Source organism: Jatropha curcas, chromosome 6, assembly GCF_041381405.1.
Source record: "Jatropha curcas cultivar XTBG-Jc1 chromosome 6, XTBG_Jcur_1.0, whole genome shotgun sequence".
NCBI lineage: Eukaryota > Viridiplantae > Streptophyta > Magnoliopsida > Malpighiales > Euphorbiaceae > Jatropha > Jatropha curcas.
Window position 1 is genome coordinate 26,294,858 of NC_143156.1, and position 25,919 is coordinate 26,320,776.

The 25,919-nt window shown below is 31.3% G+C and overlaps 3 protein-coding genes and 1 long non-coding RNA gene across 6 annotated transcripts; 1 reads left to right on the top strand and 3 right to left on the bottom strand.

Annotated features, from left to right (window-relative positions):
- The first annotated feature begins 1,512 nt into the window (after positions 1 to 1,512).
- LOC149495818 (uncharacterized) lies at positions 1,513 to 2,451 on the top strand. The gene has a single exon (XM_089723262.1). It carries the CDS (start codon positions 1,513 to 1,515, stop codon positions 2,449 to 2,451), a length of 939 nt encoding a protein of 312 aa, XP_089579388.1.
- Positions 2,452 to 7,190: 4,739 nt separating this feature from the next.
- Positions 7,191 to 9,084, bottom strand: LOC149495819 (akuammiline synthase 2-like). Its single transcript, XM_089722236.1, has 2 exons — positions 7,665 to 9,084; positions 7,191 to 7,399 (listed from the first exon to the last, which is right to left on the bottom strand). Exon 1 carries the CDS (start codon positions 9,030 to 9,032, stop codon positions 7,677 to 7,679), a length of 1,356 nt encoding a protein of 451 aa, XP_089578362.1. The 5' UTR covers positions 9,033 to 9,084; the 3' UTR covers positions 7,191 to 7,399; positions 7,665 to 7,676.
- Positions 9,085 to 18,387: 9,303 nt separating this feature from the next.
- LOC149495820 (uncharacterized) lies at positions 18,388 to 20,397 on the bottom strand. 3 transcript variants are annotated; one of them, XR_016321097.1, is made up of 2 exons: positions 20,272 to 20,397; positions 18,388 to 18,766 (listed from the first exon to the last, which is right to left on the bottom strand). It is a non-coding gene; the product is annotated as an uncharacterized LOC149495820 (long non-coding RNA). The 3 variants fall into 3 exon arrangements; XR_016321099.1 differs by having other exon boundaries at positions 18,388 to 18,920; positions 20,272 to 20,386; XR_016321098.1 differs by having other exon boundaries at positions 18,388 to 19,347; positions 20,272 to 20,379.
- Positions 20,398 to 23,516: 3,119 nt separating this feature from the next.
- On the bottom strand, positions 23,517 to 25,365 carry LOC149495821 (akuammiline synthase 2-like). Its single transcript, XM_089722420.1, has 2 exons — positions 23,962 to 25,365; positions 23,517 to 23,726 (listed from the first exon to the last, which is right to left on the bottom strand). The coding sequence occupies exon 1, from the start codon at positions 25,327 to 25,329 to the stop codon at positions 23,974 to 23,976; it is 1,356 nt and encodes a 451-aa protein (XP_089578546.1). The 5' UTR covers positions 25,330 to 25,365; the 3' UTR covers positions 23,517 to 23,726; positions 23,962 to 23,973.
- Positions 25,366 to 25,919: the final 554 nt, after the last annotated feature.

Below are 25,919 nucleotides of genomic sequence, written 5' to 3' on the forward strand. Positions count from 1 at the left end.
CAAAATGCAGAAAGGAAAACAAAAGGCAGACAGAGTTTGAAAGAAAAAGCAAATCAAAGAGCTAAAAAAAAACCACATTAACTAGCAATTGCAGAACAGTACGTTGAACTTAAACAAAATAAAACAAACCAAAAGCTAGCTAAAACAACTTGAAGACAAAGAAATTAGTGTCACCCAATACATAAAAGGCTTCAAAAAAGCATCAGTCACATGCAATACTGCTTGTTTGGCCAGTGAATTTACTTCATTCTTCTTAATTTGTATGTAAGAATCTGAATAGAGAAAGTAAAAGTATCAGAAATTTTAATTAGAATTCAAGACAATTATTCTATTCAGGAATTCTAATTCGTTGCCATTTCTTACCAAAAAAAAAAAAAAAAAAAGCTTCATAGTTTCGTCAAAACGGCGTAGTTTAAAGTTTAACAATTTTATGAATATGTACAAACTAACATATATTATCCAAGAAACAAATGAAACTACATACAATAAATAGTTAGAAACTATTAGCACATATACATTCATACCTAAAATAAAGATCACAGACTAGATATCCTTGGATTCGGAGAAGCAAACGCCAAGAACTCAGGATTACGTTGAAGAATCTCCATTCTTTCATCATCTAAAGTAATCCAAGCTTCAACCCCTTTACCATCCTTTGCATCAACAAAAACAGTCAAGTTTCTAAATGCAGCTCCTGCTTTTCCCATAACTCCAACCCAATAAGGCTCTTCCCACCCAAAATCTACCTTTGTAGCTGACGTATTACACCAGCTTGTAAAGGCAAAAATATCAGGTTTTTCTGAAGAAAACAATTCACTTAATTATTAAAATATCACCGATTAATTTAGTCACCACCAAAATGGGCTGCTATAATAAGCCAAGACTTGGAAAGCCTTAAGCCCAAAGTTGGAGGTCCAAGCCCACATTCTAGAATACTCCATAATTCTCCACACATGAGATGTAATAAAAATATCTTAACTAACTCTAGAATGTTTCTTGTAATCTAGACCGTCCATTTTTGTAAACAAATCTTAGCCGTACATTGAGGAGGTGAAAATGCCTATAAATACCACCCCTCCTCTCAATTGTAAAAACCAAGCAAACACCAAGCAAAAGCCAAGTAAGTAATCCTTTCCTTAAGCTTTGTGAATGTTTGTTTCTTATTAATACAATTATATTTGGTGTTTTGTGTTAATATTATTTTGCTTGCCTTTCCCGTTATTACTTTTGGTATTATAAATTATTAATCAATCTTGGAGTTTATTGTTGCGCTGATATCCAACAAGTGGTATCAGAGCATTAATCCCAACAAGTGGTATCAGAGCCTGGTTGTGGTGGTAGTTGTTGTAGCCGTGGTATTTGTGGTGTTCATTTACAAGTGTAGAGTATCGTTACTCTGGTGGAATTAACAGTCGGGGACTGTTGTTGAAGCAAGATTCACAAGCAAGGATTGTGATCTTGATTGGTCAAGGACCGTTGTGCATTGATTAGTGTCAGGAACACCCGTTTCTTATGGCGGATTTTTCTGGAGTTGCTAATAGCATCGAGAAGCTAAATAGCAACAATTACAGAAACTGGAGTACCCGTACGAGATATTATCTCATAGGTAAAGACTTATGGGATATTGTCGGAGGAGATAATACTACACCACCAGTTCGGGATGCGAAAGCTCTGAAAGAGTGGGAGACAAAATGCGGGAAGGCGATGTATGTGCTGACAGTTGTAGTAGAAGATGAGCAGATGCAACGGATCAAGTCGGCTAAAACACCAAAGGAAGCATGGCACATTCTCAAGTCTGCTTTCGCCAAGAAGAACGAAGCAAAATTGCAACGGCTCGAAAACGAGTTGTTCTCCATCTCGCAACAGAACCTCACTGTAAGTCAATACTTTTCTAAAGTAAAATCTTTATGTGAGGAGATTTCGAAATTAGATCCAAATAATGAGATCAACGAGACAAGGATGAGGAGGATCATCATCCATGGTCTAAGACCTGAATTTAAGGGTCTTGTGATTGCTACTCGTGGTTGGGCTACACAACCAACCTTAGACGAGTTAGAGAATATCTTGTCCAATGAAGAGACTTTAGATGAAAAAATATCTAAAGTAGCTTTGAAGGATGATGAGAAAGCTCTCTTTGCTAAAAAGAGGGGATTTCGAAACGTTGCGAGAGTAGATGGTGGAAAAGAAAGGAGCAATCAACAAGGATGGAGAAAGCAAAAGTGGAGACCATCACAGCAAGGGAGAGCAAGGCCAGGACAAAGGAAAGACGACTGGCGAGAAAGTGATCGTTGCTATAAGTGCAACAAAAGAGGACATTTCGCCCGAGAATGTCAAAGCAGACGAGTAGAAGGAACTCAGCATCAACCCAGAACAAGCAACAAAGTGAAGAGGAATGGGATATTCACAATTTCTTTGTTCAGGAGGAAGAATATTCACCACAGAAGCCAATAGAGATGATGATGAAAGGACCCGAGCAAGAGTTATCATTAATATCTGTAAGTGATAGAATCAACTATGATGATGATTGGATAGTTGATTCTGGAAGTTCTAATCACATGACAGGAAACAAGGAGAAATTATCGGATGTATCCGATTATGATGGAGGTCGTGTTGTAGTCACAGCAAATAACACGAGATTGCCAATAGCTCACATTAGAAAGATAACCATTGTTTCTCCCTACAGTAAGGAGAAAATGGAGTTACAGATGGTTTACCATGTGCCAAGTATGAAGAAAAACTTGCTCTCTGTATCGCAAATAGCAAGTGCAGGTAATTATGTGGTGTTCGGTCCTGATAATGTGAAGGCCTATCGTAACCTTAAATTAATCGGAGATTTAGTCATAGAAGGACAGCGAGTAGAATCAATCTACGTCATGTCAGCACAAGAAGCCTATGTTGACAGAACAAGGAAGAGTGAGACAGCTGACTTGTGGCACGCTCGTCTGGGACATGTTAGTTATCATAAGCTTAAGGTGATGATGAAGAAGTCCATGCTTAAAGGTCTTCCTCATTTGGAATGTCGAGAAGACACTATATGTGCTGGATGCCAATATGGAAAAGCTCACCAACTTCCCTTTGAAGAGTCAAAACATAGAGCCAAGGTGCCATTGGAGTTAATACATTCAGATGTTCTTGGACGGATCAAGCAACCTATAAACAGTAATATGAGGTACATGATTACTTTCATCGATGACTACACGAGATATGTTTGGGTTGATTTCATGATAGAGAAGTCGGAAGCTTTTGAAAAATTCAAAGCTTTCAAGGAGAAAGTTGAAAAAGAAGTCGGAAATAAAATTAGATGCCTTCGCACCGACAATGGTGGAGAGTACACGTCTGACGAATTCACTAAATATTGCCAAGAGCAAGGCATTCGAAGGCAATTCACATGTCCAAGAACACCGCAGCAGAATGGAGTTGCTGAGAGAAAGAATCGACACCTAGTGGAGATTTGAAGGAGTTTGCTCCATGCGAAGAATGTGCCAGCTAGATTTTGGGCAGAGTGCATGAAGACAGTTGTGTACGTCACCAACAGACTACCTCAAGCAAGACTGGAGTTTACATCCCCATTCCAGAAATTGTGGAACATTAAACCAACTGTAAGTCATTTTCCGCGTTTTTGGATGCGTGTGTTATGTCTTTGTTCCGGATGAACTTCGAAGCAAGTTTGACAAAAAGGCACTTCGCTGCATATTCGTTGGTTATGATGAGCAAAGAAAAGGCTGGAGATGTTGTGATCCTACAACTAACAAGTGCCATATTTCGCGAAACGTGGTCTTTGATGAGACATCATCTTGGTGGTCATCTGAAGCAACTCTGCTACCAGACTCAAAAGAAATTCAAGAAAAAGTTGAAAAGAAGATAGGAGAGGGAGAGTTCATCCCAGAGAAAGGTCAAGGCGAGCCATCTAGAGTTCAAGAGAAATCGAAGAGCCCATGGAAGATAGGTGCATACGAACAACAGCAGCCAAGTCAAGAAGAACAATATCCAGATTATCCTCCACTTCGGCGATCAAGTCGAGAAAGAAGGCCTAATCCAAAATATGCAAATGCTGCTATAGCAGAAATAAAGGAGCCAACAACTTATGAAGAAGCATCAAAGAAGATGGAGTGGACTACTGCGATGGAAGAAGAAATTGCTGCTTTGGAGGAAAATCAAACATGGGAATTAGTGCCAAAACCAAGAGATGTGAAACCCATCTCTTGCAAATGGGTCTACAAAATCAAAACTCGCCCAGATGGATCAATTGAGCGATACAAAGCAAGACTGGTTGCTCGTGGATTTTCTCAGCAATATGGCTTGGACTATGATGAGACATTTAGTCCAGTTGCCAAGATCACTACTGTGCGTGTATTACTAGCTTTAGCAGTTAGTAAGTCATGGCCTTTGTGGCAGATGGATGTGAAGAACGCATTCTTACATGGTGAAGTTGATCATGAAATCTACATGGAGCAACCACCAGGGTTCAGAAGTCGTGAGAATCCTAACTATGTGTGCTAGCTAAGGAAAGCTCTTTATGGACTAAAACAAGCACCGAGGGCTTGGTATGGTAAGATTGCAGAATTCCTTATCAAGAATGGATATGTTATGACACAAGCAGACTCCAATTTGTTTGTGAAAGATCGGGAAGGAAGACTAGCTATAGTGCTAGTATACGTTGATGATATAATAGTCACTGGCGACAACAGTGAAGAGATTCAACTCATCCGAGAGAATTTGGCTACTCGTTTCAAGATGAAAGAGCTAGGAAAGCTCAGGCACTTCCTTGGATTGGAGATAGAAGAAGCCAAGGAAGGTTTGTACCTCGGACAACAGAAGTATGCAAGAGATCTACTGAAGAGGTTTGGAATGATGGAATGCAAGCCAATATCTAGTCCAATGCATGCTAATGTCAAGCTGTGTGCTCATGAAGGGAATGATCTCGAAGATGCTACTATGTATGGACAACTAGTGGGAAGCCTAATCTATCTCACTATGACACGACCGGACATTTCCTTTGCAGTTGGAGTAGTCAGTCGATTTATGCAGAAGCCTAAGAAACCTCACTTGGAAGCAGTTCGAAGAATATTGAGATATGTCAAAAGTACAATTGATTATGGGATCTTTTACAAGAGAGGTGAAATTATCAAGTTGGAAGGATATTGCGAAGCTGATTATGCAGGAGATCACGACACTCGGCGCTCGATAACAGGCTATGCATTTAGTCTTGGTTCAAGAGTAATCTCTTGGTGCAGCAAGAGACAACCTACTTTGTCACTTTCCACAATAGAAGCTGAGTATCGGGCAGCAGCAGCAACAGCAGCTCAAGAAAGTGTTTGGTTGTCACAGCTTATGAACAATCTGCATCAACCCATCGACTATCCAATTCTGTTAAATTGTGATAATCGTTCGGTTATACAAATGGCTGAGAATCCGGTGTTTCATGCGAGAACAAAACATGTGGAGGTTCACTATCACTTTATCAGAGAGAAGGTTCTACAAGGAGAGATTAAAATGAAATATATCAAGACGGAGGATCAACCAGCCGATATCTTTACAAAGAGTTTAAACGCAAATAAATATGAAGATTTTCGCCAACAGTTGGGAATGATGAAGAAAGAGAAATTAATCGTTGAGGGAGAGTATTAAAATATCACCGATTAATTTAGAAAAGATAACCACTAAAATGGGTTACTACAATAAGATAAATACTTAGCAAGCTTAAAACCCAAAACCTCAAGCCCAAAGTTGGAGGTCCAAGCCCACATTCTAGAATACTCCACAATTCTCCACACATGAGATGTAATGAAAATATCTTGCCTAACTCTAGAATGTTCCTTGTAATCTAGACCGTCCATTTTTGTAAACAAATCTTAGCCGTACATTGAGGAGGTAGAAATGTCAATAAATACCACCCCTCCTCTCATTTGTAACCAACCAAGCAAGCACCAAGCAAAAACCAAGTAAGTAATCTTTTCCTTAAGCTTTGTGAATGTTTGCTTCTTATTAATACAATTATATTTGGTGTTTTGTGTTAGTATTATTTTGGTTGTCTTTCCCGTTATTATTCTTGGTGTTATAAATTATTAATCAATCTTGGAGTTTATCACTACTCTTATATCCAACAGGGATAACTGTGTCTTGCCGGCAACGTTGCTGGATTGCTGCTGACATTGCCACCATCATCCCTCTTTCTAAATCTCAATCAAGAGTTTTGTATACAGACCATAGATCCGATTATTACAAATCTTATCCAATTTACTCTGGTCCACACAATAAGCAAATCAAAAACAAGAATAAAATAAAAAATATAGAAGAAACGAAGATAAAAAAAAATAAAATAAAAAGAAGGTTAAGATGAAAGCAAATAGAAAGAAGGTTAAGGATATGATAGTTGGTAATATAAAAAAGGAACGTTGAGGATCTTCGCGATGACAGGAACAAGAGAGTGATGACCGAGATTTGCCTTTTCATTTTCTTTTAAACAAAAAAATAAAGAAGAGGAGAGTGTGTAGTTAAATGGGAATTGTTATCTTTTTTTTTTTTTGTTTAATTCTAAAAGGAGATTGACACTCTCCACCATTTTCTCTCTTTACACTCTCTCAATCAAGAATTTCTTACCCTTTCTTTCTTTTTCTTAACAACCAAACAAGCAATAAGTTAAAAATTGATTTTTAAGCCACACCTTCTTCACCGGATTTTTCATTCTCTAACTGACAATTGATAAAGAGACTAATTTTTAGGCAAACGAAAAAAAAATTCGATAGAGAAAAAAAAAAGGAAAAAAAGAAACAAGAAACTAAAATTCAAAACGCAGAGAAGAACGAGGTGGAGCTATTTGGGGATATTTTTTACCCATATTTAATTTCTATCTCCTTAAACCGCCCAAATTTAGATTGACTTATTATTTGAAAATGTAATAAATGGACCAAATAGATATTAGGTATAACAGACATAAAAGATGAGCGTCTGACAATATTTCCCTGAATTAAAAAGAAACTTGAATTCCAATGAAGGATCTAATTGCTTTTCTTTTTTTTAAATTTTTTATTTCTTTTCACATAAGCCCAGAGCAGCTCATTTCCTTTGTCCTTATTTTATTAACCTACATTTCAAAATAATTTAATTAATATTTATAATTTGCATTGGCAAAATGCAGAAAGGAAAACAAAAGGCAGGCAGAGTTTGAAAGAAAAAGTAAATCAAAGAGCTAAAAAAAACCACATTAACTAGCAATTGCAGAACAGTACGTTGAGCTTAAACAAAATAAAACAAACCAAAAGCTAGCTAAAACAACTTTAAGACAAAGAAATTAGTGTCACCCAATACATAAAAGGCTTCAAAAAAGCAACAGTCACGTGCAATACTGCTTGTTTGGCCAGTGAATTTACTTCATTCTTCTTAATTTATATGACAGAATCTGAATAGAGAAAATAAAAGTATCAGAAATTTCAATTAGAATTCAAGACAATTATTCTATTCAGAAATTCTAATTCGTTGCCATTTCTTTATAAATATATATAAAAAAAAAAAAAAAAAAAAAAGCCTTCATAGTTTCGTCAAAACGGCGTAGTTTAAAGTTTAACAGTTTTATGAATAGGTACAAACTAACATATATATCCAAGAAACAAATGAAACTACATAAAATAAATAGTTAGAAAATATTAGCACATATACATTCATACCTGACATAAAGATCACAGACTAGATATCCTTGGATTCGGAGAAGCAAACGCCAAGAACTCAGGATTACGTTGAAGAATCTCCATTCTTTCATCATCTAAAGTAATCCAGGCTTCAATCCCTTTACCATCCTTTGCATCAACAAAAACAGTCAAGTTTCTAAATGCAGCTCCTGCTTTTCCCATAACGCCAACCCAATAAGGCTCTCCCCACCCGAAATCGGGCTTTGTAAATGACATATTACACCAGCTTGTAAAGGCAAAAATATCAGGTTTTTCAGAAGTAAACAACTCACTTAATTGCTCACAGTACTCTGACATAGTCTCATACCCATTATCGCCTTGTAAACTATGTGTATACTCAGTTTTATATAGCCCAATAGATTCACTTAATAAACTTGCGAGTTCATGTAACTCTGTATTTTTTTTATCATTAGGATCTGCAACTGCTACTGCCCACCAAAATAAGTTTCCAATGGACCCATTATTCATTGGTGGCTTTGTTTTCTTCCGTAGATCTACTGCTTCAACTAAAATCGATGTTCTAGAGTCACTTCCTCTTCTTGATTCCACCATTGATGATGCTTGCATACAATATTTCCAAATGAAACATGAAAGCGTCTCAATTCGGGTTGGTTGAGCTACATTATTTTTTCTGTCGCCTTTTGCCATAGCTTTTAGAGTAGCCATGGCTTTAGGATTAAAAGAAAATCTTTTTGTGATGTAATTAGCTTCGGTGAACCATAAACTCTCCATTAGAGATAAATGGTCTTGAGGAGATGGAATTCTTGAAGGAAAAAATAGTGATGGTTCATCGAGATATGGCGCTATAACGCCGTTAAAATCCCGACGATGTAAAGAAGTCCAAGAAGACATGAAAGCAGAACCTGCTGCGGCATCTATTAGCTTATGTGACATGCTGCAACCCAATGTTATTCCACCGCAAGTGAAAATGCTTACTTGGAAGGCTATTATGGGTATTTCTATGGATACTTCCTTGGTAAAGGGGTTGCACGGAAGAAAACTGTTTAATAACTCCGTTTGACGGAGCTTGAGAAACTCAGACATGGAACAATTCACTTTAGCTTCAAAGAATGGAACTCCTTCGTTGAAACGATTGATATAGAGGTTATCACAAGTTGGTCTTCCAGAAAAAGGGTAGTACAGATTTAGGGTTTGAGATAGAGATTCTTTTAAGTGGGTTAAGGTTTGAAGAGTAGTAGATACATTATTCATGGGGTAGAACAAAATCAGTGGAAAATATGTTGTAGGAGTAAGTTGGTCTAAAAGGGTGAGTTTATAGGGTCTTTTGTGTTGAACTGTTGGGGAAGATGGCTTTATCAACTCTCTTGAAATTATTAGAACTTCCATCTCTCTTAGCTACTAGATTTGCAGTATCTTGGAGAAAACTTGTAGTGCCCTTATATGAGTTGTAGTATGTATATAGGATCAGGGAAGCAGTTGCCTACATTTTTTTTTTTTTTTTGAGAATAAATTAAATTAGAAAATTCATTAAAAGGAAACTGTATACATATGTGAAATACAGATTATCATGTTTTTATATTTTTATACAGAAAGTCTAATAATAAACCTATTATATAAAATATAAAAAAACGCAATCTTGATTTGAAATTCTAATTAAGTTGACAAAAGATAATATTTGTGGCATAGGCAATTGTTTACTCCACTTGGTGATTATTCATGGCCATTGTTTGATTTTATGGTTTTTCTACAAGTCCGATATGATTAACTTCAAATTTCTTCTTCTATCGGAGATGAGATCTTATACTTCTTTCTGCATAACTATCCAAATAACAAAAGACGCTAGATAAAATTACTATAATGGTGATAACAATAACTCAGAACTAGATCTGAGATAAAATCCTAAGATATGGACAATAATAAATCTCAATATTTGGACGAAAATAAATCAGATCTGTAAACAGATCTGAAGATTATTTGTTAAAAAATAAACAAAAAGAAGAGGGATGACCACCGGTCAAAACTCACGTTATATATTATTACGCGATATTATCTCATTATATAGATCTATATACAGAACTCACTTTTCCCAAAATATTATAATTTAAAATAAACAAAAAAAATATATCTCACTTATGTATATATGATATTTTTAATAAAATAATGTCAACCACTTTCCTAGAGTTCAACTTTATTGGAATGGGCTGAGAGAGGTGTGCAAATAAATTGAATGAGAAGTAATTTTGGTTGGTATGAGTTTCTATCAATGCATTAATCAAATATTATATTGAATTTGGAGAGACATAAATTTTTTTCATTTTTTTCTAAAACTCTTTATTGTTATTAAGAATAATTTAATAATTTTACCTCAATCAAGAAACAAGCTATATTGTTTAATAAAGAAATAAGCTAATGCGAAATCAACTTGATTGTAAACATTGATTAGTTTAGAGCTTGAATGGATAAAATAAAATTAAGGCATTGATACATGAACTCTTTTTTTTTTTTTTTTAAATTAGAATATAATTATTATTATTATGGTTTGATTTAAAATTACGGCATTGCCTAATTATTATTATTGTTGTTGTTGTTACCTGGGTTAAGAGATTATCAAATAGAGTCGCTCATAGTTTAGCTCACGAAGCCTATTCATATGTTGGTTTCCATGTTTGGTTTGAGCTAGCCTCAAACATTAAAATTCTAGTTGTTTTCGATTTAAGTTTGATGAATGAATCGGATTTTATCTCCCTTTCAAAAAAAAAAAGTTATTATTATTGTTTGATTTTAATATAAATTTTGAAATAATTATAAAATCTAAAACAAAGCTACTATCAATTTATTTGACTGATAAACTTTTAGAAACTGCAACATTTTTTTATCAAAATAGAATGTAAGTTATAATTATATTCTAATTTAAAAAAACATTCATGTATCAAGAAATTAATTTTTAAATATTATTTATTATCAATTAAAAACATAATTTAAAAATAATAATAGAGATTGTCTTTTCTATTAACCTAAACTTCTTAACTCATACAAATGTATTAAGTTAATATATATGAACAACCTATTTTTTTCAATTAATTTTTTTTGTTTTTGTTTTTGTGTATGTGCTATCAAATATGATAAGGTTTTTACCTACGGATTGTGAGTTGACAACGCAGGCTGAACATATAGAAAGAGCTCTCGGATTCGATCCCACTAAACACACCTACAAAGGGGATAAAGAGCTTTAATTGTGACTAAACCTCAAGTCGGATTAGGGGGTCCTTGATAATAGAGTCCGGATTCCGATAGTTTAAAAAAAATGATAGGGTTTTTCATTTATTATTTTTAAATTTGTTAGTACTTGCATGCTCAACTTAAAAGCTCCTTCATGTTGGTTTGTTGCGGTGCTTCTTTCAAGTAGTTGTCTGATGTACAGTTAATACTCAACAATAATCACCATTTATATGAAACCCATCAGAAGAACCCTCCAGGCTACAGCTTACCACCGCCAGTGCAATTCTATAAAGAAAATTATTAATTTTTTTTTCATTTCTTAAAATTTTTATTTAATATATAAACTAAACTTTTATTTATTATGAATGGAAATTTCTTTAATACAACTATTATTTATTTTGTTGTTATATGATATTATTTGACATTATATTTCTTGGTATTGTGGTTACGATGACTATAAATAATATTTTTTCAAAACCTATTTCTTAAACTGATGCAAAAATGAAACCATTTACAAATTTAACGTTTGTATTTTTTATGGAGAGATAATGTCATACTAAAACTACAATGCTAACAGAGGGTTTGAGTGCAAGACAAAGAACTATCCATTTCGTAATAAATAGTGAAAAGTATGTAAAAGAATAAATAATATTTTTTATTTTGTGAATAATCCATCAATAGAGTAATTGTCTCAATACAAAAAAAAAAATTATTTAAAATATTAAATGGTTTTTTAACACACACAGTTTATTTGGTAGTTTTGATATAAATATATATGATATATAATAACAGTCAGTAAATTAAATAGTAGCAATAGAATAAATGATGTTAACTATTTTTGGTAAGAATATTTCAGATTAAATAATGGTTTCATTAAAAAAAAAATGTTTGAATAATTAAATTGTTTTTATAATTAATAATTTAGTGTGGGTTTTTATGCAAATATAATAACATTAATTCTGCGAATCAATATAACTTATCGAACAACAAGTATTTCACGTCTTTTTCACCTTTATAGTTATTTTAATATTTAAATAAATAGAAATTTAGCAAATATGCACGGATGGTGACAAACATAACTTACATCATTTAGCAAAACTCATAATAAAATAACGTTACAAAGAAAATGCTTTAAAAAAATCACAAGCTTCATTTAATAACATTGTTCAATCATTTTTTTTCAGTTTTCTCAAAAAAAAAAAAAAAAAAATCTTTAAAAGTTAAACAAACTATGTAGTCCACTTATTCATATAGGGAAATTTCAATTCAGTAAATGAAATAAAGACATCTACTTAACTGCCCTTTTCTCGAACTTTATTGGGAATGCTGAAAGAGCAGAGGTGTAAGAAAATTGAATGAAAGTAGTTTTGGTTGGTATAAGTTTTCCAATTCATGTATTATTATGAAGTACATTAAATATTTTCTCAAAAAAAAAAAAGAATACATTAAATATTAAATTGGATTAATAGTTGGCAGCTGATTCTACCTAATGCATGTATTATTATGACGTACAGTTTTCCAATTCTAAAAAAAAAAAAATATTACTAAAATTGTATAAGAAAAAAAAAAAGAAAAGCATAAAATAACCATGTATTGATAAATAAAAACTTTTAATATTTATGTGGTTTTTTTAATGAATTTAAAGGAGAAACTTTAAATATTTATTATTTGTAAGGCAATAGCTAAAGAAAATAAATACATAATATTGTTTATCTTAAGCTCTGTTTATTTTTGTAAAATAAATTATAGGAAAATATTTTTTATATTTTTTCATTGTTAATAAGTTAGCAATTAAGGAACATGATATACCCTTGTCTACATGGGAAAACATTTTCCTAACTTATTTCATAATTCAAAACTAGTCTCTTTGATCCACCAAAGAAATACTTCACCTCATGAAGAGGTATAATTATGGGCTTGCAGTCTCTTTGAAAGTGTCAAATATGCCAAGTAGCTTTTTTTTTTTTTGAAGAAATGTTTAAAATAATTTATTGATAGGTCCGTACCATTTAAAATGTATTTTACATGATACTTTTTGCAACATGAGTATTGCAAAATAATCATTGAATTATTTTGACAATATATTTTTTAAAATATATTAAAGCTCATACATCTTAAAATATATATTTTAGCAATATATTTTAAAGTAATTATAATACTTATATATTGTTAAATTATCTTAACATGATATACATTATACTGTTAAATAATTTAATCAAAAAAAAAAAATTAAATCACACTATTAGACTAAATTAATCATCATTATAGTATTTATACTATGAGAATACATTTTAAATAGAAAATCTAATTATTAAATTTATCTTTAATATAGATTGCTTGTGAATAATATAACAGATGTAAATGCATTATTTATATAATGGAAAATTAAAATTTTTAATATCATATCAAATGTTGAAAAATATTTTCTAAAAATATTTTAGGTAAGGCCAAACGTTGAAAAATAATGTGTTTTTCAAAACATATTTTTCATATTTTCCTGTAAGTTATTTTTACGGAAACAAACAGAATTTTATTGTAATAACTTTATTTAATTTTTTATAGGAGAAAGCTCTGATACTAAAAGCTGAAAATAGTGCAATTGCTAACACTGATTTATCAGTGATAAATGAATAAATATTTCAAAAACTGATAGGTCCTAAGTATAATGGTCAAGTGATGGCTAATAGTGTGACTTGTTCTTCTGTTGATGCATAATGATGGAAACTCATTATTTGTATAGATCATATGTTGCAAGTTCTTGGAAAAACAAATCGGGAATATATGAGTTAAAGAAGTTATTATTTTGTCATCCAAATCAATTTAAAAACTAGTTGTTATTATGAAGATTTATCTTTTATCGATATCATTTTTAAGCGAAATGATATAATATTATCTCTTGTATTTTTAGTATTATTATCCAAACAACATATACAATTCTTTTAATTTATTAAAAAATCAGCAAATTCTATTGGCTTTTGATATATGATCTCAATATTAATTAATGAATTATGTTTTCTTAAAAAAAATGTCATTATAAAACGCATATATATATAGGAGTATCATAGAATTTTTTTGATTGATGAAGTGGTGCAGCATTTGAAAAGCAAATTCTCTAAATTTTTAGCATTATATTTTTTTCTTGCATGAGAAAATTTTGCCTTTTAAACTTTTAAAATTTAATTATTTCCTTTTAGTATCTTTACTTGCAATTTTCTTATTTCCTTTTAATTAATTAATGTTGACCATTCTACCTTATTTAGATGTTTGATATTTAATTTTTTAAATTTAATAATCATTATTATAATTTTTAACCTTCTTAACTTCCTTAAATGTTTAAAATTTAATTTTCTAAATTTAATGATCATCAATACAATTTGAAATTGATATTAAAATACTTGAATACATCTATATTTTGTTTTCAAATCTTTCATCTCCCTAATTGAATTTCACCAAATTTCTCTTTTTTTTTTTCATTTGAATAAATTGAAATTAAGATACTAAAATTCGCTTTCCATCAGAGGATGAGTTGATTGTGGTTCTTTTTTTTAGATTGTTATTTTATCATAGCCCAAAAATATATATAAAAGAATTCCTTTAAAGAGATGGTAAAATTTTCATCTCTTAGCAGTTCAATTTTCAATATTGATCTCACACAATTTAGAAACAAGAAAATAAGATGATGAGTAGTCTTATTCATAATTCTGTTTTTCTTTTTTTTTTTTTCTAAAATTTTGAAATTTATTTCTAATTTGTTCAAAAATTTAATTTGGTTTTTTAATTGTCAGTTAAAAGAAGAATACTGTAGTTTTTTATCGCTTTGTTTGTTTTGTTTGATTAGTTTTATTTTTTTCAATTTCATTATCATTTTATATTTTGTTAATTTCAGTTTTATTCTATTTATTTTTGCAAGCATTGAAGAATTTCATTATCATTTTATATTTTGTTAATTTTAGTTTTATTGTATTTATTTTTGCAAGCATTGAAGTGTGTGCATAAAAGATAATCCAAATCTATTTTATGCAATAATAAATTTAATATTAAGTTCTAATATGTTTCTCAAATTATATACTCTCAATGTTAATTTCTTTATAAAAACAAAAATCAAGTGCTTAAATCATTCTATAATTCTACTTCAATTTCTAATAATATTTCTCGTCACTTCTTTTTAAAAAATGAAGTTTTACATTCTACTCAATATATTATTTTATATTTACATTTGATATTAAAAACATAAATATTATACAACTGTAAGTGCGGGTTACTGCCGAGCGTATGATAGAAAAGAAACCTCCTTTAGAAAAAAAAAAAAAAAAAAAAAGAAAAGGGGCAATTAATGCTTAAGATTTTATTCCTTAATGCAAAAGGAAATCAGGTACTAAGTACCATATATAGCATAGTACTATTGTTACATACACAGTATTGATTAGCTTTAATTACCAATGAAGTAATAATAGTAATATTAAATTAGACTAATTAAAGCAAAATACATACTTAAATATTAATTCCACACATATATATAGAAATGAACTCAGAGATTTGAAATCCTTGGACTTCGAGAAGCAAAAGCTAAAAACTCAGAATCACATTCCAATAAGGCCATTCTTTCATCATCTAAAGTAATCCAAGCTTCAATTCCTTTACTCTAGAGTTGTTAACTAACGCTGCAATTAATAAAGATAGAATTTTAATTTGGTCAAAATACTAAAAAGGCAAGATATATTATTTCTTGCACTTGCTGAAGCTTTATGTCTTTATCTGTTGTGGGTCCCTCCGACATGTGGGACCTACACGCTTTGAATGAAAGAAAAAAAAAAAAAGGAGAAAACGTGTTATACTGTACACGCGTTGCAACATGCTTTCTTTGAAAAAGAAAACGGTGGACGCGTTAATAACGCGTCCTTCATTCTCTATAAATAGAGGCAATTGCAACTCTCAAAATACACACACCAGAAAGAAAGAGAAAATGTAGCAAGCGAGAGTGTTATAGTTTTAGGATGAGTTTCCTAAAACTGGGAGAGAAAAATAGTGAGAATTATTTTGGGGTGTTTTGGGAAACACTTTGTGTGCCACTATTTTTTTATTACTCTCTTTATGTACCTACTATTGTTTTAATAGTGGAAGAATTATTCGGGGTTTCTCCTATGGACGTAGCCTTAAACAGTTGAGGGTGAACCACGTAAATATCTGTGTCACAATATTTATTATTCAGCTGCGTTAATTTTCTCTTAATCGGTTGAAAGGGCCCAACGAGTGGTATCAGAGCTGATGCCCAAAAACTGGTATTAGAGTTGATTCCTAATACTATCCACCCTTATCAGAAAACAGTCCACACTCAAAACCAATTCACATATCTGTTCATCAGAATCTCAGCTGATCACAAGTCCTCTTCGATCTTCTTAAGTGGTTCTCTTACCATTTGATCCATCAGTTAAAACATGACATTAAATATTCAAAATATCAAAATACCTTTCAAGATCTTTTAAGGTCCCAGAAGGGAGATTAGTAGGACTGGAAGTCATTTTTCCTTCCGTTATTCAGAGTAGGGAATCCAGGCATAGAAAGATGCCAGGCTCTGATTCTTATTCCCGCTCCTTTTTTTTTTTTTTTTTCCTTTCTTTATTTTTGCCTAGAAATATTTTGGAAGTGAAGTTATACTCAACTTTACTTATATACCATTAGAAGGCAACCTAGTGCATGGAGCATCCCACATTTGTGGGCTCTAAGGAGGGTTGATATACGCAGCTTTCCCCCTGCTTTTTGCGAGAGGCTATTTCCATGGCGCGAACCCATAACTTTCAAGCCACAAGCAAAGTAGTTTTACTATTACACCAAATCCATCCTCTTACTAATATTACCATTATTCATGAATTCATTATTTTTCCTATAGCAATTAATTCAAGTTTATACTTCTCAAATTCAGAACTTGAAAAACACCTAAGAGGAGAAAAAATTAAACAATAATTCAAAATAGTACATACCATATTTCCAACATAACTAAGAAATACATTAACAGGTCTAACTCATGAGGCCTGTAGATGTAATGGTTTTATCTTGTGATAAAGCCTGTTATTCATCCAGCAGAGTAATTGCATGAGGATGAATTTTCGCAGAATAATCACGAGTACCAAAAATAAATTTCTTTGATCAGGTTTCACTCTGCAAAAACTGTTGTTTCTCTTTTTCTACCTTCCAACTAATTGTTACAACTTTTTTTTTAGGTGCCAATGGAAACAGAAAGTCTGCATGATAGAGGCAACAACCTTAAATAGAGAAACTAAGATAGAAAAAACAACTCTACTGAAACATAAATTTACTTATTAAGTTTGCAACTACTAAAAAAAGAATAACAATTGTGATGAGGCCAATCTCTTCAAGATGGGTTAAGGTCACGGTTATTGGGTTGTACCAATGAGGAGGAGTAACATTACTGCAAATACTAACAATTCTTTTTCTACTTTTCTTTTTAAAGAAGAACATCATTGTACAATAGAAGTGAATGTAAATTATACCACCTTATGATTGGATCCTTTGCCACTGTTTTTGATTGTCGAGATTGATTTCCTACCCACTTTCTTCTATTCTCATGCCAAGCTATTGCAGCTACAGTGATACATTTGGCTAAATTAGGCTCAAAACGAAGACATTTGAATCAAAACCAAAGCAGGAAAAATACGTACTGACAAGAGCACATGGTGCAGGTTTATACTGGAATTATGAACACATGCCGGACTACAATAACCCAAGAAGTATTTACTTTTTGATAATGCCAAAATTTGTCCAATGATTAAGAAGTCTGCATTTATATGCATTGCTTTAAATAGGGATTATATATTTCCAATTCCATGTATCTCTCTATATACATAATGTGAATATTGTGTCAGATGTTGATATTGCTCAAGAGACACAACAAGTAGGATAATTTGTGAAATTATTTTTTTAATCCTGAAAAAACTAAGAAAATTTTCATTTCATATAAACATTATCGAGAATAATGTGCAATGACAGTCATCACAGATATATGAGTTCCAAATACTAGTGGTGAAAGCTATGCCAACGAATATGTGGTTGGAAATGGAGTAGAAGCCATGCTTTAAGACTAGCTGGAAAAATTTCTGTCACCTCACCCTCCCTCTTTAATTCTTCTCAAAATCACCCATTAATCCTATTATAAGTTGCTGTGGTGAGGGCTGTTTAACAGCTAACTAAATATTCCTCACACTGCATTGTAGATGATGAGGTGTGATAAATGGTAACACTATCAAAGATCTAGATTACTTATCCAAAGGAAACCAATGAATTTCCCATGACTCAACCAAAAAGAAAAGGATCGTGTACTCTTGGCCGAGTCAATTTTGTACATTCAATCTGTTCTTTTCTTCCTTTCTAAAATTCTTCTCATCCTCAAAGATACTACTTGAGAGATTACATAATAGTTAAGAGAATATGTACCCAAACAGCAGCAATTATAAAATTTCACATACACAACAAGAAGATTTTCCATGAAAAACTGCAGCGATAGAAATAACACCAACTCAAAAAAGTTTTGCCATTGGAACCACTTTGCAATTCTGAAGTTTATAATAAAGTTACAAAACTACAAGGACTTTTTTTTTTTTTTTTAAGACTCTCCATGATTGACAAAAACAGAAGTGTTCATGCTCACTTCTTTTTCTACGGACTTCTTCGCCATATTGGTGGATTTTGGACACTCTAAAGATTGCTTCTCATTTGAATGAGAACCTGCAACATTGACATCCATTTCTGAACTGAATGACCATTCCCTTAAACAGTGACAACGTAGCTGTTGACACGTGGTCCTCAAGGTTTTATCAAACGATATGGCTGCTTGGAAATTAACAAGGTTTCCAGAACAACTGCTCAGCATAAAATAGATATTTGGCCTGATAAACAAATGAAAAAGAAGAGAGACAAAATGGGAAAAATAAGGAAGAATTTGACTTGAAAAAATTGAACTATGCCTTTATTCATGCATTCATGAGCTTGAGTCACGCCAACACCAGCCTCTTGTCATAGAAATCTATAAACAAACTTGGTCTGCCAAATATCACAGTTTGTTGAGCACAAGAAATAGTGCTGAAAAAAAATATTCTCGAAAATATAGCATTTCATGCAGTTTCAATGTACTTCGATTATTTATTGTCAATAACTTAAAATTCAGATCTGAAACTGACAGTATGAAAGGTCTGCAACACAAAGTCTCTCTTGAAATTAAGCATTACTTCAACCAAATGTTAGAAAAGTAAAAATTCAAAGCAATAGAATAAATCCTAAAATGTCTCAATCTTTGTTACAATATTTCAGATTCTACATCAGTATAAACTGAAAATTAAAAATGCTTTGGGTCTATTAGACAAAGATATCCGTGCATCTCTGTAAAGCAATGCTAATAGTACTCCGATCCAATCACCTGTACATAAACTTTTACCTCTCCTTCTTAGTTCATTCAAGTCCATTCATTGACCTAGAGCAGTGTTGTGAATCATCAAAAAGAATGCACAAGAACTAGCGGCTTTTAAATGCACAAGAACTAGCGGCTTTTAGTTTTTGTGTATTTTCTTTTACATCCTATTGACAATGCCTTCAATTACACCAACTTTCAATATACATTCAGCTGTAAGAATTAATTTCTTGTTTGGCGTAAAATTTATTCATGGTAGAAATTAAAAAGAAAAAGATAAGCAAGCACAAAACTCTATATTTATTTTGCATGACCTCCAAGCAAATAGAGAAATTGAACAGATAATTTCTTTTTCCACAGCAATTAACCCCTCAAAATTGTACAAATCAAAAGTTCCAAAATCTAAAATTTCTTCAACAAGCTCTTCCAAGAAAATAATAATAACGGGCAACAAGAATCTTTCCTATAAAAATAGTTCACAATGCTTCTCAGCCCAAAGAATCACAGAATAAATCTTTCACATTCCTCCAACATCAGATACAAATTCCCCTCCAAAAAAAAAAAAAAAATCAGATGCAAATTCCTCATTCTACAAATCAAAGAATTTTCATAAAACGAGTTCAATAACAAGGTTATTCGACCTTGCTCAACCCGCAATGCCAATCCTCTTTAGCACACTAAAATTAGACACATTATGGTCACCTACAAATCTTCCTCTCTTTTCTTCTTGGATAAAATATATAGATCTAAATTCAAGGTCACGAATATTTATTCAAAGAATATGTATAACGAACACACAGAACCATTTCAATAACCCAATAGGCAAAAAAGTTCTTTGCAGCTTATTAACATTGCATTTTCTCAAACTAACAAATGTAAACAAACCAATTTAACATAAATCTTATACAGAAAAACCATTCAAAAACGCATAATTTACGAAACCCAGAAAGAAAATAAAAGAGGACAGAGAGAAGGGACTGGGCATACCTTTTCAAGGTTGTTTATGGTTGCATTTGGGTAAAAAATAAATCTAAAGATATTTTCTTGGGAGGGGTTTCAGAGAGAAAGAGACCGTGTTTATATTTTGATAATTACAATTGTATTGGTATGTTTATGGAGTTTATATTTTGAGTATTTATAATTCTTAATATTATTGTCAATAAATTTTATTTTAAAAAAAAAGTAAAATTAATAATTATTCTTTTTATTTCAGAATATAAATAGTTTAAAGTTATTATGTAATAATTAAAAAAATATTAATTTTTTTAAATTATAATAAACTCAAAAGTAATTTAATTAAATTATCATTTATCTTAAAATCAATAATTATTTGTAAAAATATTTATTGTAACTAATATCAAAAAAAGATAATATTGAAAAATATTATTTATTTCTCTTTAAAATACTTAAAAATAACTTATATTTTTAAATAAAATAATTATTAAAAAAAACTTATATTTTAAAACCGAGATAGCAATAAATAATAAAGCATTGTTAGATGTAAAAATATACTAGTATTTACTATTTATATACAAAATATTTATTTTCTTTAAATTTTTGGTTCTGTTTTCAGTTTTATTCAGTTTCTGTCTATGTTGACGTGGATGGGATATATTTTTTAGCTTCAAGTGGATAAGCTAGATTGTCTTTATCACATCATTACTAGAATGCCCTCCACCTAACTCTACCTAATTGATGAGTACTATTACCAACTCGAGAGTATTTTGGTCATTTCCTAAGTTATAGCCTCTGTTGCATTCCAGTTGAAGGCTGAGATTCTCCATGTGTGTTATTTTTGTATTTTTCCCTTGTTAAAATTAGGGTTAATTTAATTATAAATTTAGTGTATTAACTCATCAAAATTTTCTGGTTTAGTATGTCAAGAGACAATATTTATAATTAAGTATTTAAATTTTTAAAAAAAATTTAATTAAGTGCCTCCAATTTATGAGTAAGCCCGAATTAGAAATGGGATAAAAAAATATTATGCCACGGTTAAAAATTTGCTAACATGAAAAAAATTTATCGATACGTCAACCGATGATTTGCCAAGTTGAGTGAAAAAAATTAAATTTAATCAAAAACACATGTGTATTGCTTCCGTAAATAAAATAAAATTGATAAATTAAAATTTTGATCAATCTAGACTGATTATTTTTATTTTTATTTTTAATTGATGCAAATGGGCAACCATATGATTTTACTTTCCCACAAAGAAGAGATAATGATATAAAAAATTATTGGATATCCATTTGAAAAAGAAGCTGAAAAAGCTTCATGGTGGTCAAAATCATGGATGATTCTCATCTTCTCTACAACAAAAAAAAAAAAAAAAAGGAAGACAATGGAAAAGAAGGCTTCAAATACATATTTGTTTGGCAAAACAAGCACTTTGCAATGCTTTATCTCTTGACAAACCAAGCTCTTTTGCTTGTATTGATTCAAAGCCTTTTATTCATGTTGCTGCTATTGCTCCTCCTCCTTTTTTTTCGAATTTTTATTTTTAAAATTTTTATTATTATTACATTGTTATCTAAAAATAGATAGAAATACCTTTTTTTATTTACAATTTTATCCTTAATTACAATTGGGTGTTATTACTACATAAGGTTGAAATTTATATAAAATTGACAAAAATATAAAAATAGAGTAAATTGCAAAAAATCAAGTTTAGGGTATTTTGATATATTAGGTCAATTAACCAAGCAACAAACAATTTTTTTTAAGGTAAAAAAATTGTTCAGAATAGAAACAGTCAAAATATATTTTCAAACAAATTAAAATTTCTTGTTAATCTTAAATTCTTTGATTAAAAATATATTTCTTATAATTAAGTGCTTGATTCGAAGGGGTTTGGAATGTATTTTCTAATATTGTGATATCTTTTTTTTTTTTAGTTTCTTAATTATTCTTGAAAGATTATAGTTCGAAAATTTTAGAAATCTAGCATTCATCAAATTATAATCCGTTAAGCTTTAAACTTTAAATATTAAAGTATTATTTATCAAAAGAGTTCAATTCTCACTTTAAACATAACTTAATGATGAACTTAATTATAAACTGAATTGAGACGGTCTATTAGAATTTTTTTTATTTTAAGAGTTTATAAGTTTCAAAGTTTTGATAAAATTTAACATACCAGAAGAATTGAATGTTATCCAAAAAAAAAAAATTCCAAACGTTAGTCCGTCCGTCTCAATTAAATAGCAACATTTTATTTTCTTTCACAAAAATTAATAATAAAATGATTGAAACACGTTAATTTTTTAAAAAATACATAATAAATATATAAATTATCGTTTTTAAAATTAAAAATTAATTAAATTAATTTTACTACAAAATCAATGCTAATTTTATCTCTTATTAAAACATCGTCATTAGAGTCATACTTCCATTTTTAGTCCGTCGGATTTTTATGGTTTTGCTGTATTTTTTGGTTTTTGTTCTTCCCTTCGAAGCATTCTCAAAGTAACCACTTTTCTCTACCGCCCCACCTTTCTTATTATTTTTGCGATCTCTTCTCTTTCAAGTCCACTATTCTTATTTCTGTATACTTCTATGCTCACCCCAACAAAGGAAGGAGGTCAATCTTGTATTCAATGGTATCCTAATTTTAAATTAAAGAAAAGGAGGTAGCCGAACATAAATGTGAATTGAGTTCGTAGGTTGACTTATTATTTGAAAGCTTAAAAAATGGACGAAATAGATATTAGGTGTAACATACATAAAAGATGAGCGTCTGACAATATATTTTGAAAAACACCAGAGTAAATTAGTTATTTTCCACAAAACATAGGGGTATTTTTGTAACGCCTCATTTTTCTGTGTCTGAAATAGTAAGTTATCGGTCGTGAAACTGGTGACTACTCAGTTACTTCTAATTATAAATTTTAGTTTTATGATTTATATGTTAAGTTAAGACGGTGTCTCCGGTACCAAATGTGGCATCCGCCGTCGGGTCTCTAGGGACTGGGCGGCGGGTGTTACAATTTTCCCTGAATGAAAAGAAAACTTGAATTCCAACGAAGGATCTAATTGCTTTTCTTTTTCTTTTCTTTTTTTAATTTTTTATTTCTTTTCACATAAGACCGAAGCAGCTCATTTCCTTTGTCCTTATTTTATTAACCTACATTTCAAAATAATTTAATTAATATTTATAATTTGCATTGGCAAAATACAGAAAGGAAAACAAAAGGCACGCAGAGTTTGAAAGAAAAAGCAAATCAAAGAGCTAAAAAAAAACCACATTAACTAGCAATTGCAGAACAGTACGTTGAGCTTAAACAAAATAAAACAAACCAAAAGCTAGCTAAAATAACTTTAAGACAAAGAAATTAGTGTCACCCAATACATAAAAGGCTTCAAAAAAGCATCAGTCACGTGCAATACTGCTTGTTTGGCCAGTGAATTTACTTCATTCTTCTTAATTTATATGACAGAATCTGAACAGAGAAAATAAAAGTATCAGAAATTTCAATTAGAATTCAAGACAATTATTCTATTCACGAATTCTAATTCGTTACAAAAAAAAAAAAAAAAGCTTCATATATTCTTCAGAACGGCGTAGTTTAAAGTTTAACAGTTTTATGAATAGGTACAAACTAACATATATCCAAGAAGCAAATGAAACTACATACAATAAATAGTTAGAAAATATTAGCACATATACATTCATACCTGACATAAAGATCACAGACTAGATATCCTTGGATTCGGAGAAGCAAACGCCAAGAACTCAGGATTACGTTGAAGAATCTCCATTCTTTCATGATCTAAAGTAATCCAAGCTTCAATCCCTTTACCACCCTTTGCATCAACAAAAACAGTAAAGTTTCTAAATGCAGCTCCTGCTTTTCCCATAACGCCAACCCAATAAGGCTCTCCCCACCCAAAATCTGGCTTTGTAAATGACATATTACACCAGCTTGTAAAGGCAAAAATATCAGGTTTTTCTGAAGAAAACAACTTACTTAATTGCTCACAGTACTCTGACATAGTCTCATACCCATTATCGCCTTGTAAACTATGTGTATACTCAGTTTTATATACCCCAATAGATTCACTTAATAAACTTGCGAGTTCATGTAACTCTGTATTTTTTTTATCATTAGGATCTGCAACTGCTACTGCCCACCAAAATAAGTTTCCAATGGACCCATTATTCATTGGTGGCTTTGTTTTCTTCCGTAGATCTACTGCTTCAACTAAAATCGATGTTCTAGATTCACTTCCTCTACTTGATTCCACCATTGATGATGCTTGCATATAATATTTCCAAATGAAACATGAAAGCGTTTCAATTCGGGTTGGTTGATCTACATTATTTTTTCTGTCGCCTTTTGCCATAGTTTTTAGAGTAGCTATGGCTTTAGGATTAAAAGAAAATCTTTTTGTAATGTAATTAGCTTCGGTGAACCATAAACTCTCCATTAGAGATAAATGGCCTTGAGGAAATGAAATTCGTGAAGGGAAAAATAGTGATGGTTCGTGGAGATATGGCGCTATAACGCCGTTAAAATCCCGACGATGTAAAGAAGTCCAAGTAGACATGAAAGCAGAAGCTGTTACGGCATCTATTAGCTTATGTGACATGCTCAAACCCAATGTTATTCCACCGCAAGTGAACATGCTTACTTGGAAGGCTATTATGGGTATTTCAATGGATACTTCCTTGGTAAAGGGGTTGCATGGAAGAAAACTGTTTAATAACTCCGTTTGATGGAGCTTGAGAAACTCAGACATGGAACAATTCACTTTAGCTTCAAAGAATGGAACTCCTTCGTTGAAACGATTGATATAGAGGTTATCACAAGTTGGTCTTCCAGAAAAAGGGTAGTACAGATTTAGGGTTTGAGATAGAGATTCTTTTAAGTGGGTTAAGGTTTGAAGAGTAGTAGATATATTATTCATGGGGTAGAACAAAATCAGTGGAGAATATGTTGTAGGAGTAAGTTGGTCTAACAGGGTGAGTTTATAGGGTCTTTTGTGTTGAACTGTTGGGGAAGATGGCTTTATCAACTCTCTTGAAATGATTTGAACTTCCATCTCTCTTAGCTACTAGATTTGCAGTATCTTGGAGAAAACTTGTAGTGCCCTTACATGAGTTGCAGTATATATATAGGAGCAGGGAAGCAGTTGCCTACATTTTTTTTTTTTTTTTTTTTTTGAGAATAAGTTAAATTAGAAAATTCATTAAAAGGAAACTGTGTATACAGATATGAAATACAAATTAGCATGTTTTTATATTTTTGTATAGAAAGTCTAATAATAAACCTATTATATAAAGAATAAAAAAACGCAATATTGATTTGAAATATCTAATTAAGTTGACAAAAGATAATATTTGTGGCATAGGCAATCGTTTGCTCCACTTGGTGATTATTCATTGTCATTATTCGATTTTATAGTCTTTTTACAAGTTCGATATGATTAACTTCAAATTTCTTCTTTTACCAGAGATGAGATTTATACTTCTTTCTGCATAACTATCCAAATAACAAAAGACGCTAGACAAAATTACCATAATGGTGATAATAATAACTAAGACAAAATTCCAAGATATGGACAATAATAAATCTCAATATTTGAATGAAAATAAGTCAGATCTGTATACAGATCTGAAGATTATTTGTAAA

Bases quoted from the DNA above. Each gene is read 5' to 3' on its own strand.
- LOC149495818 (XM_089723262.1), top strand. From the start codon at position 1,513: ATGGCGGATTTTTCTGGAGTTGCTAATAGCATCGAGAAGCTAAATAGC.
- LOC149495819 (XM_089722236.1), bottom strand. From the start codon at position 9,032: ATGGAAGTTCTAATAATTTCAAGAGAGTTGATAAAGCCATCTTCCCCA.
- LOC149495821 (XM_089722420.1), bottom strand. From the start codon at position 25,329: ATGGAAGTTCAAATCATTTCAAGAGAGTTGATAAAGCCATCTTCCCCA.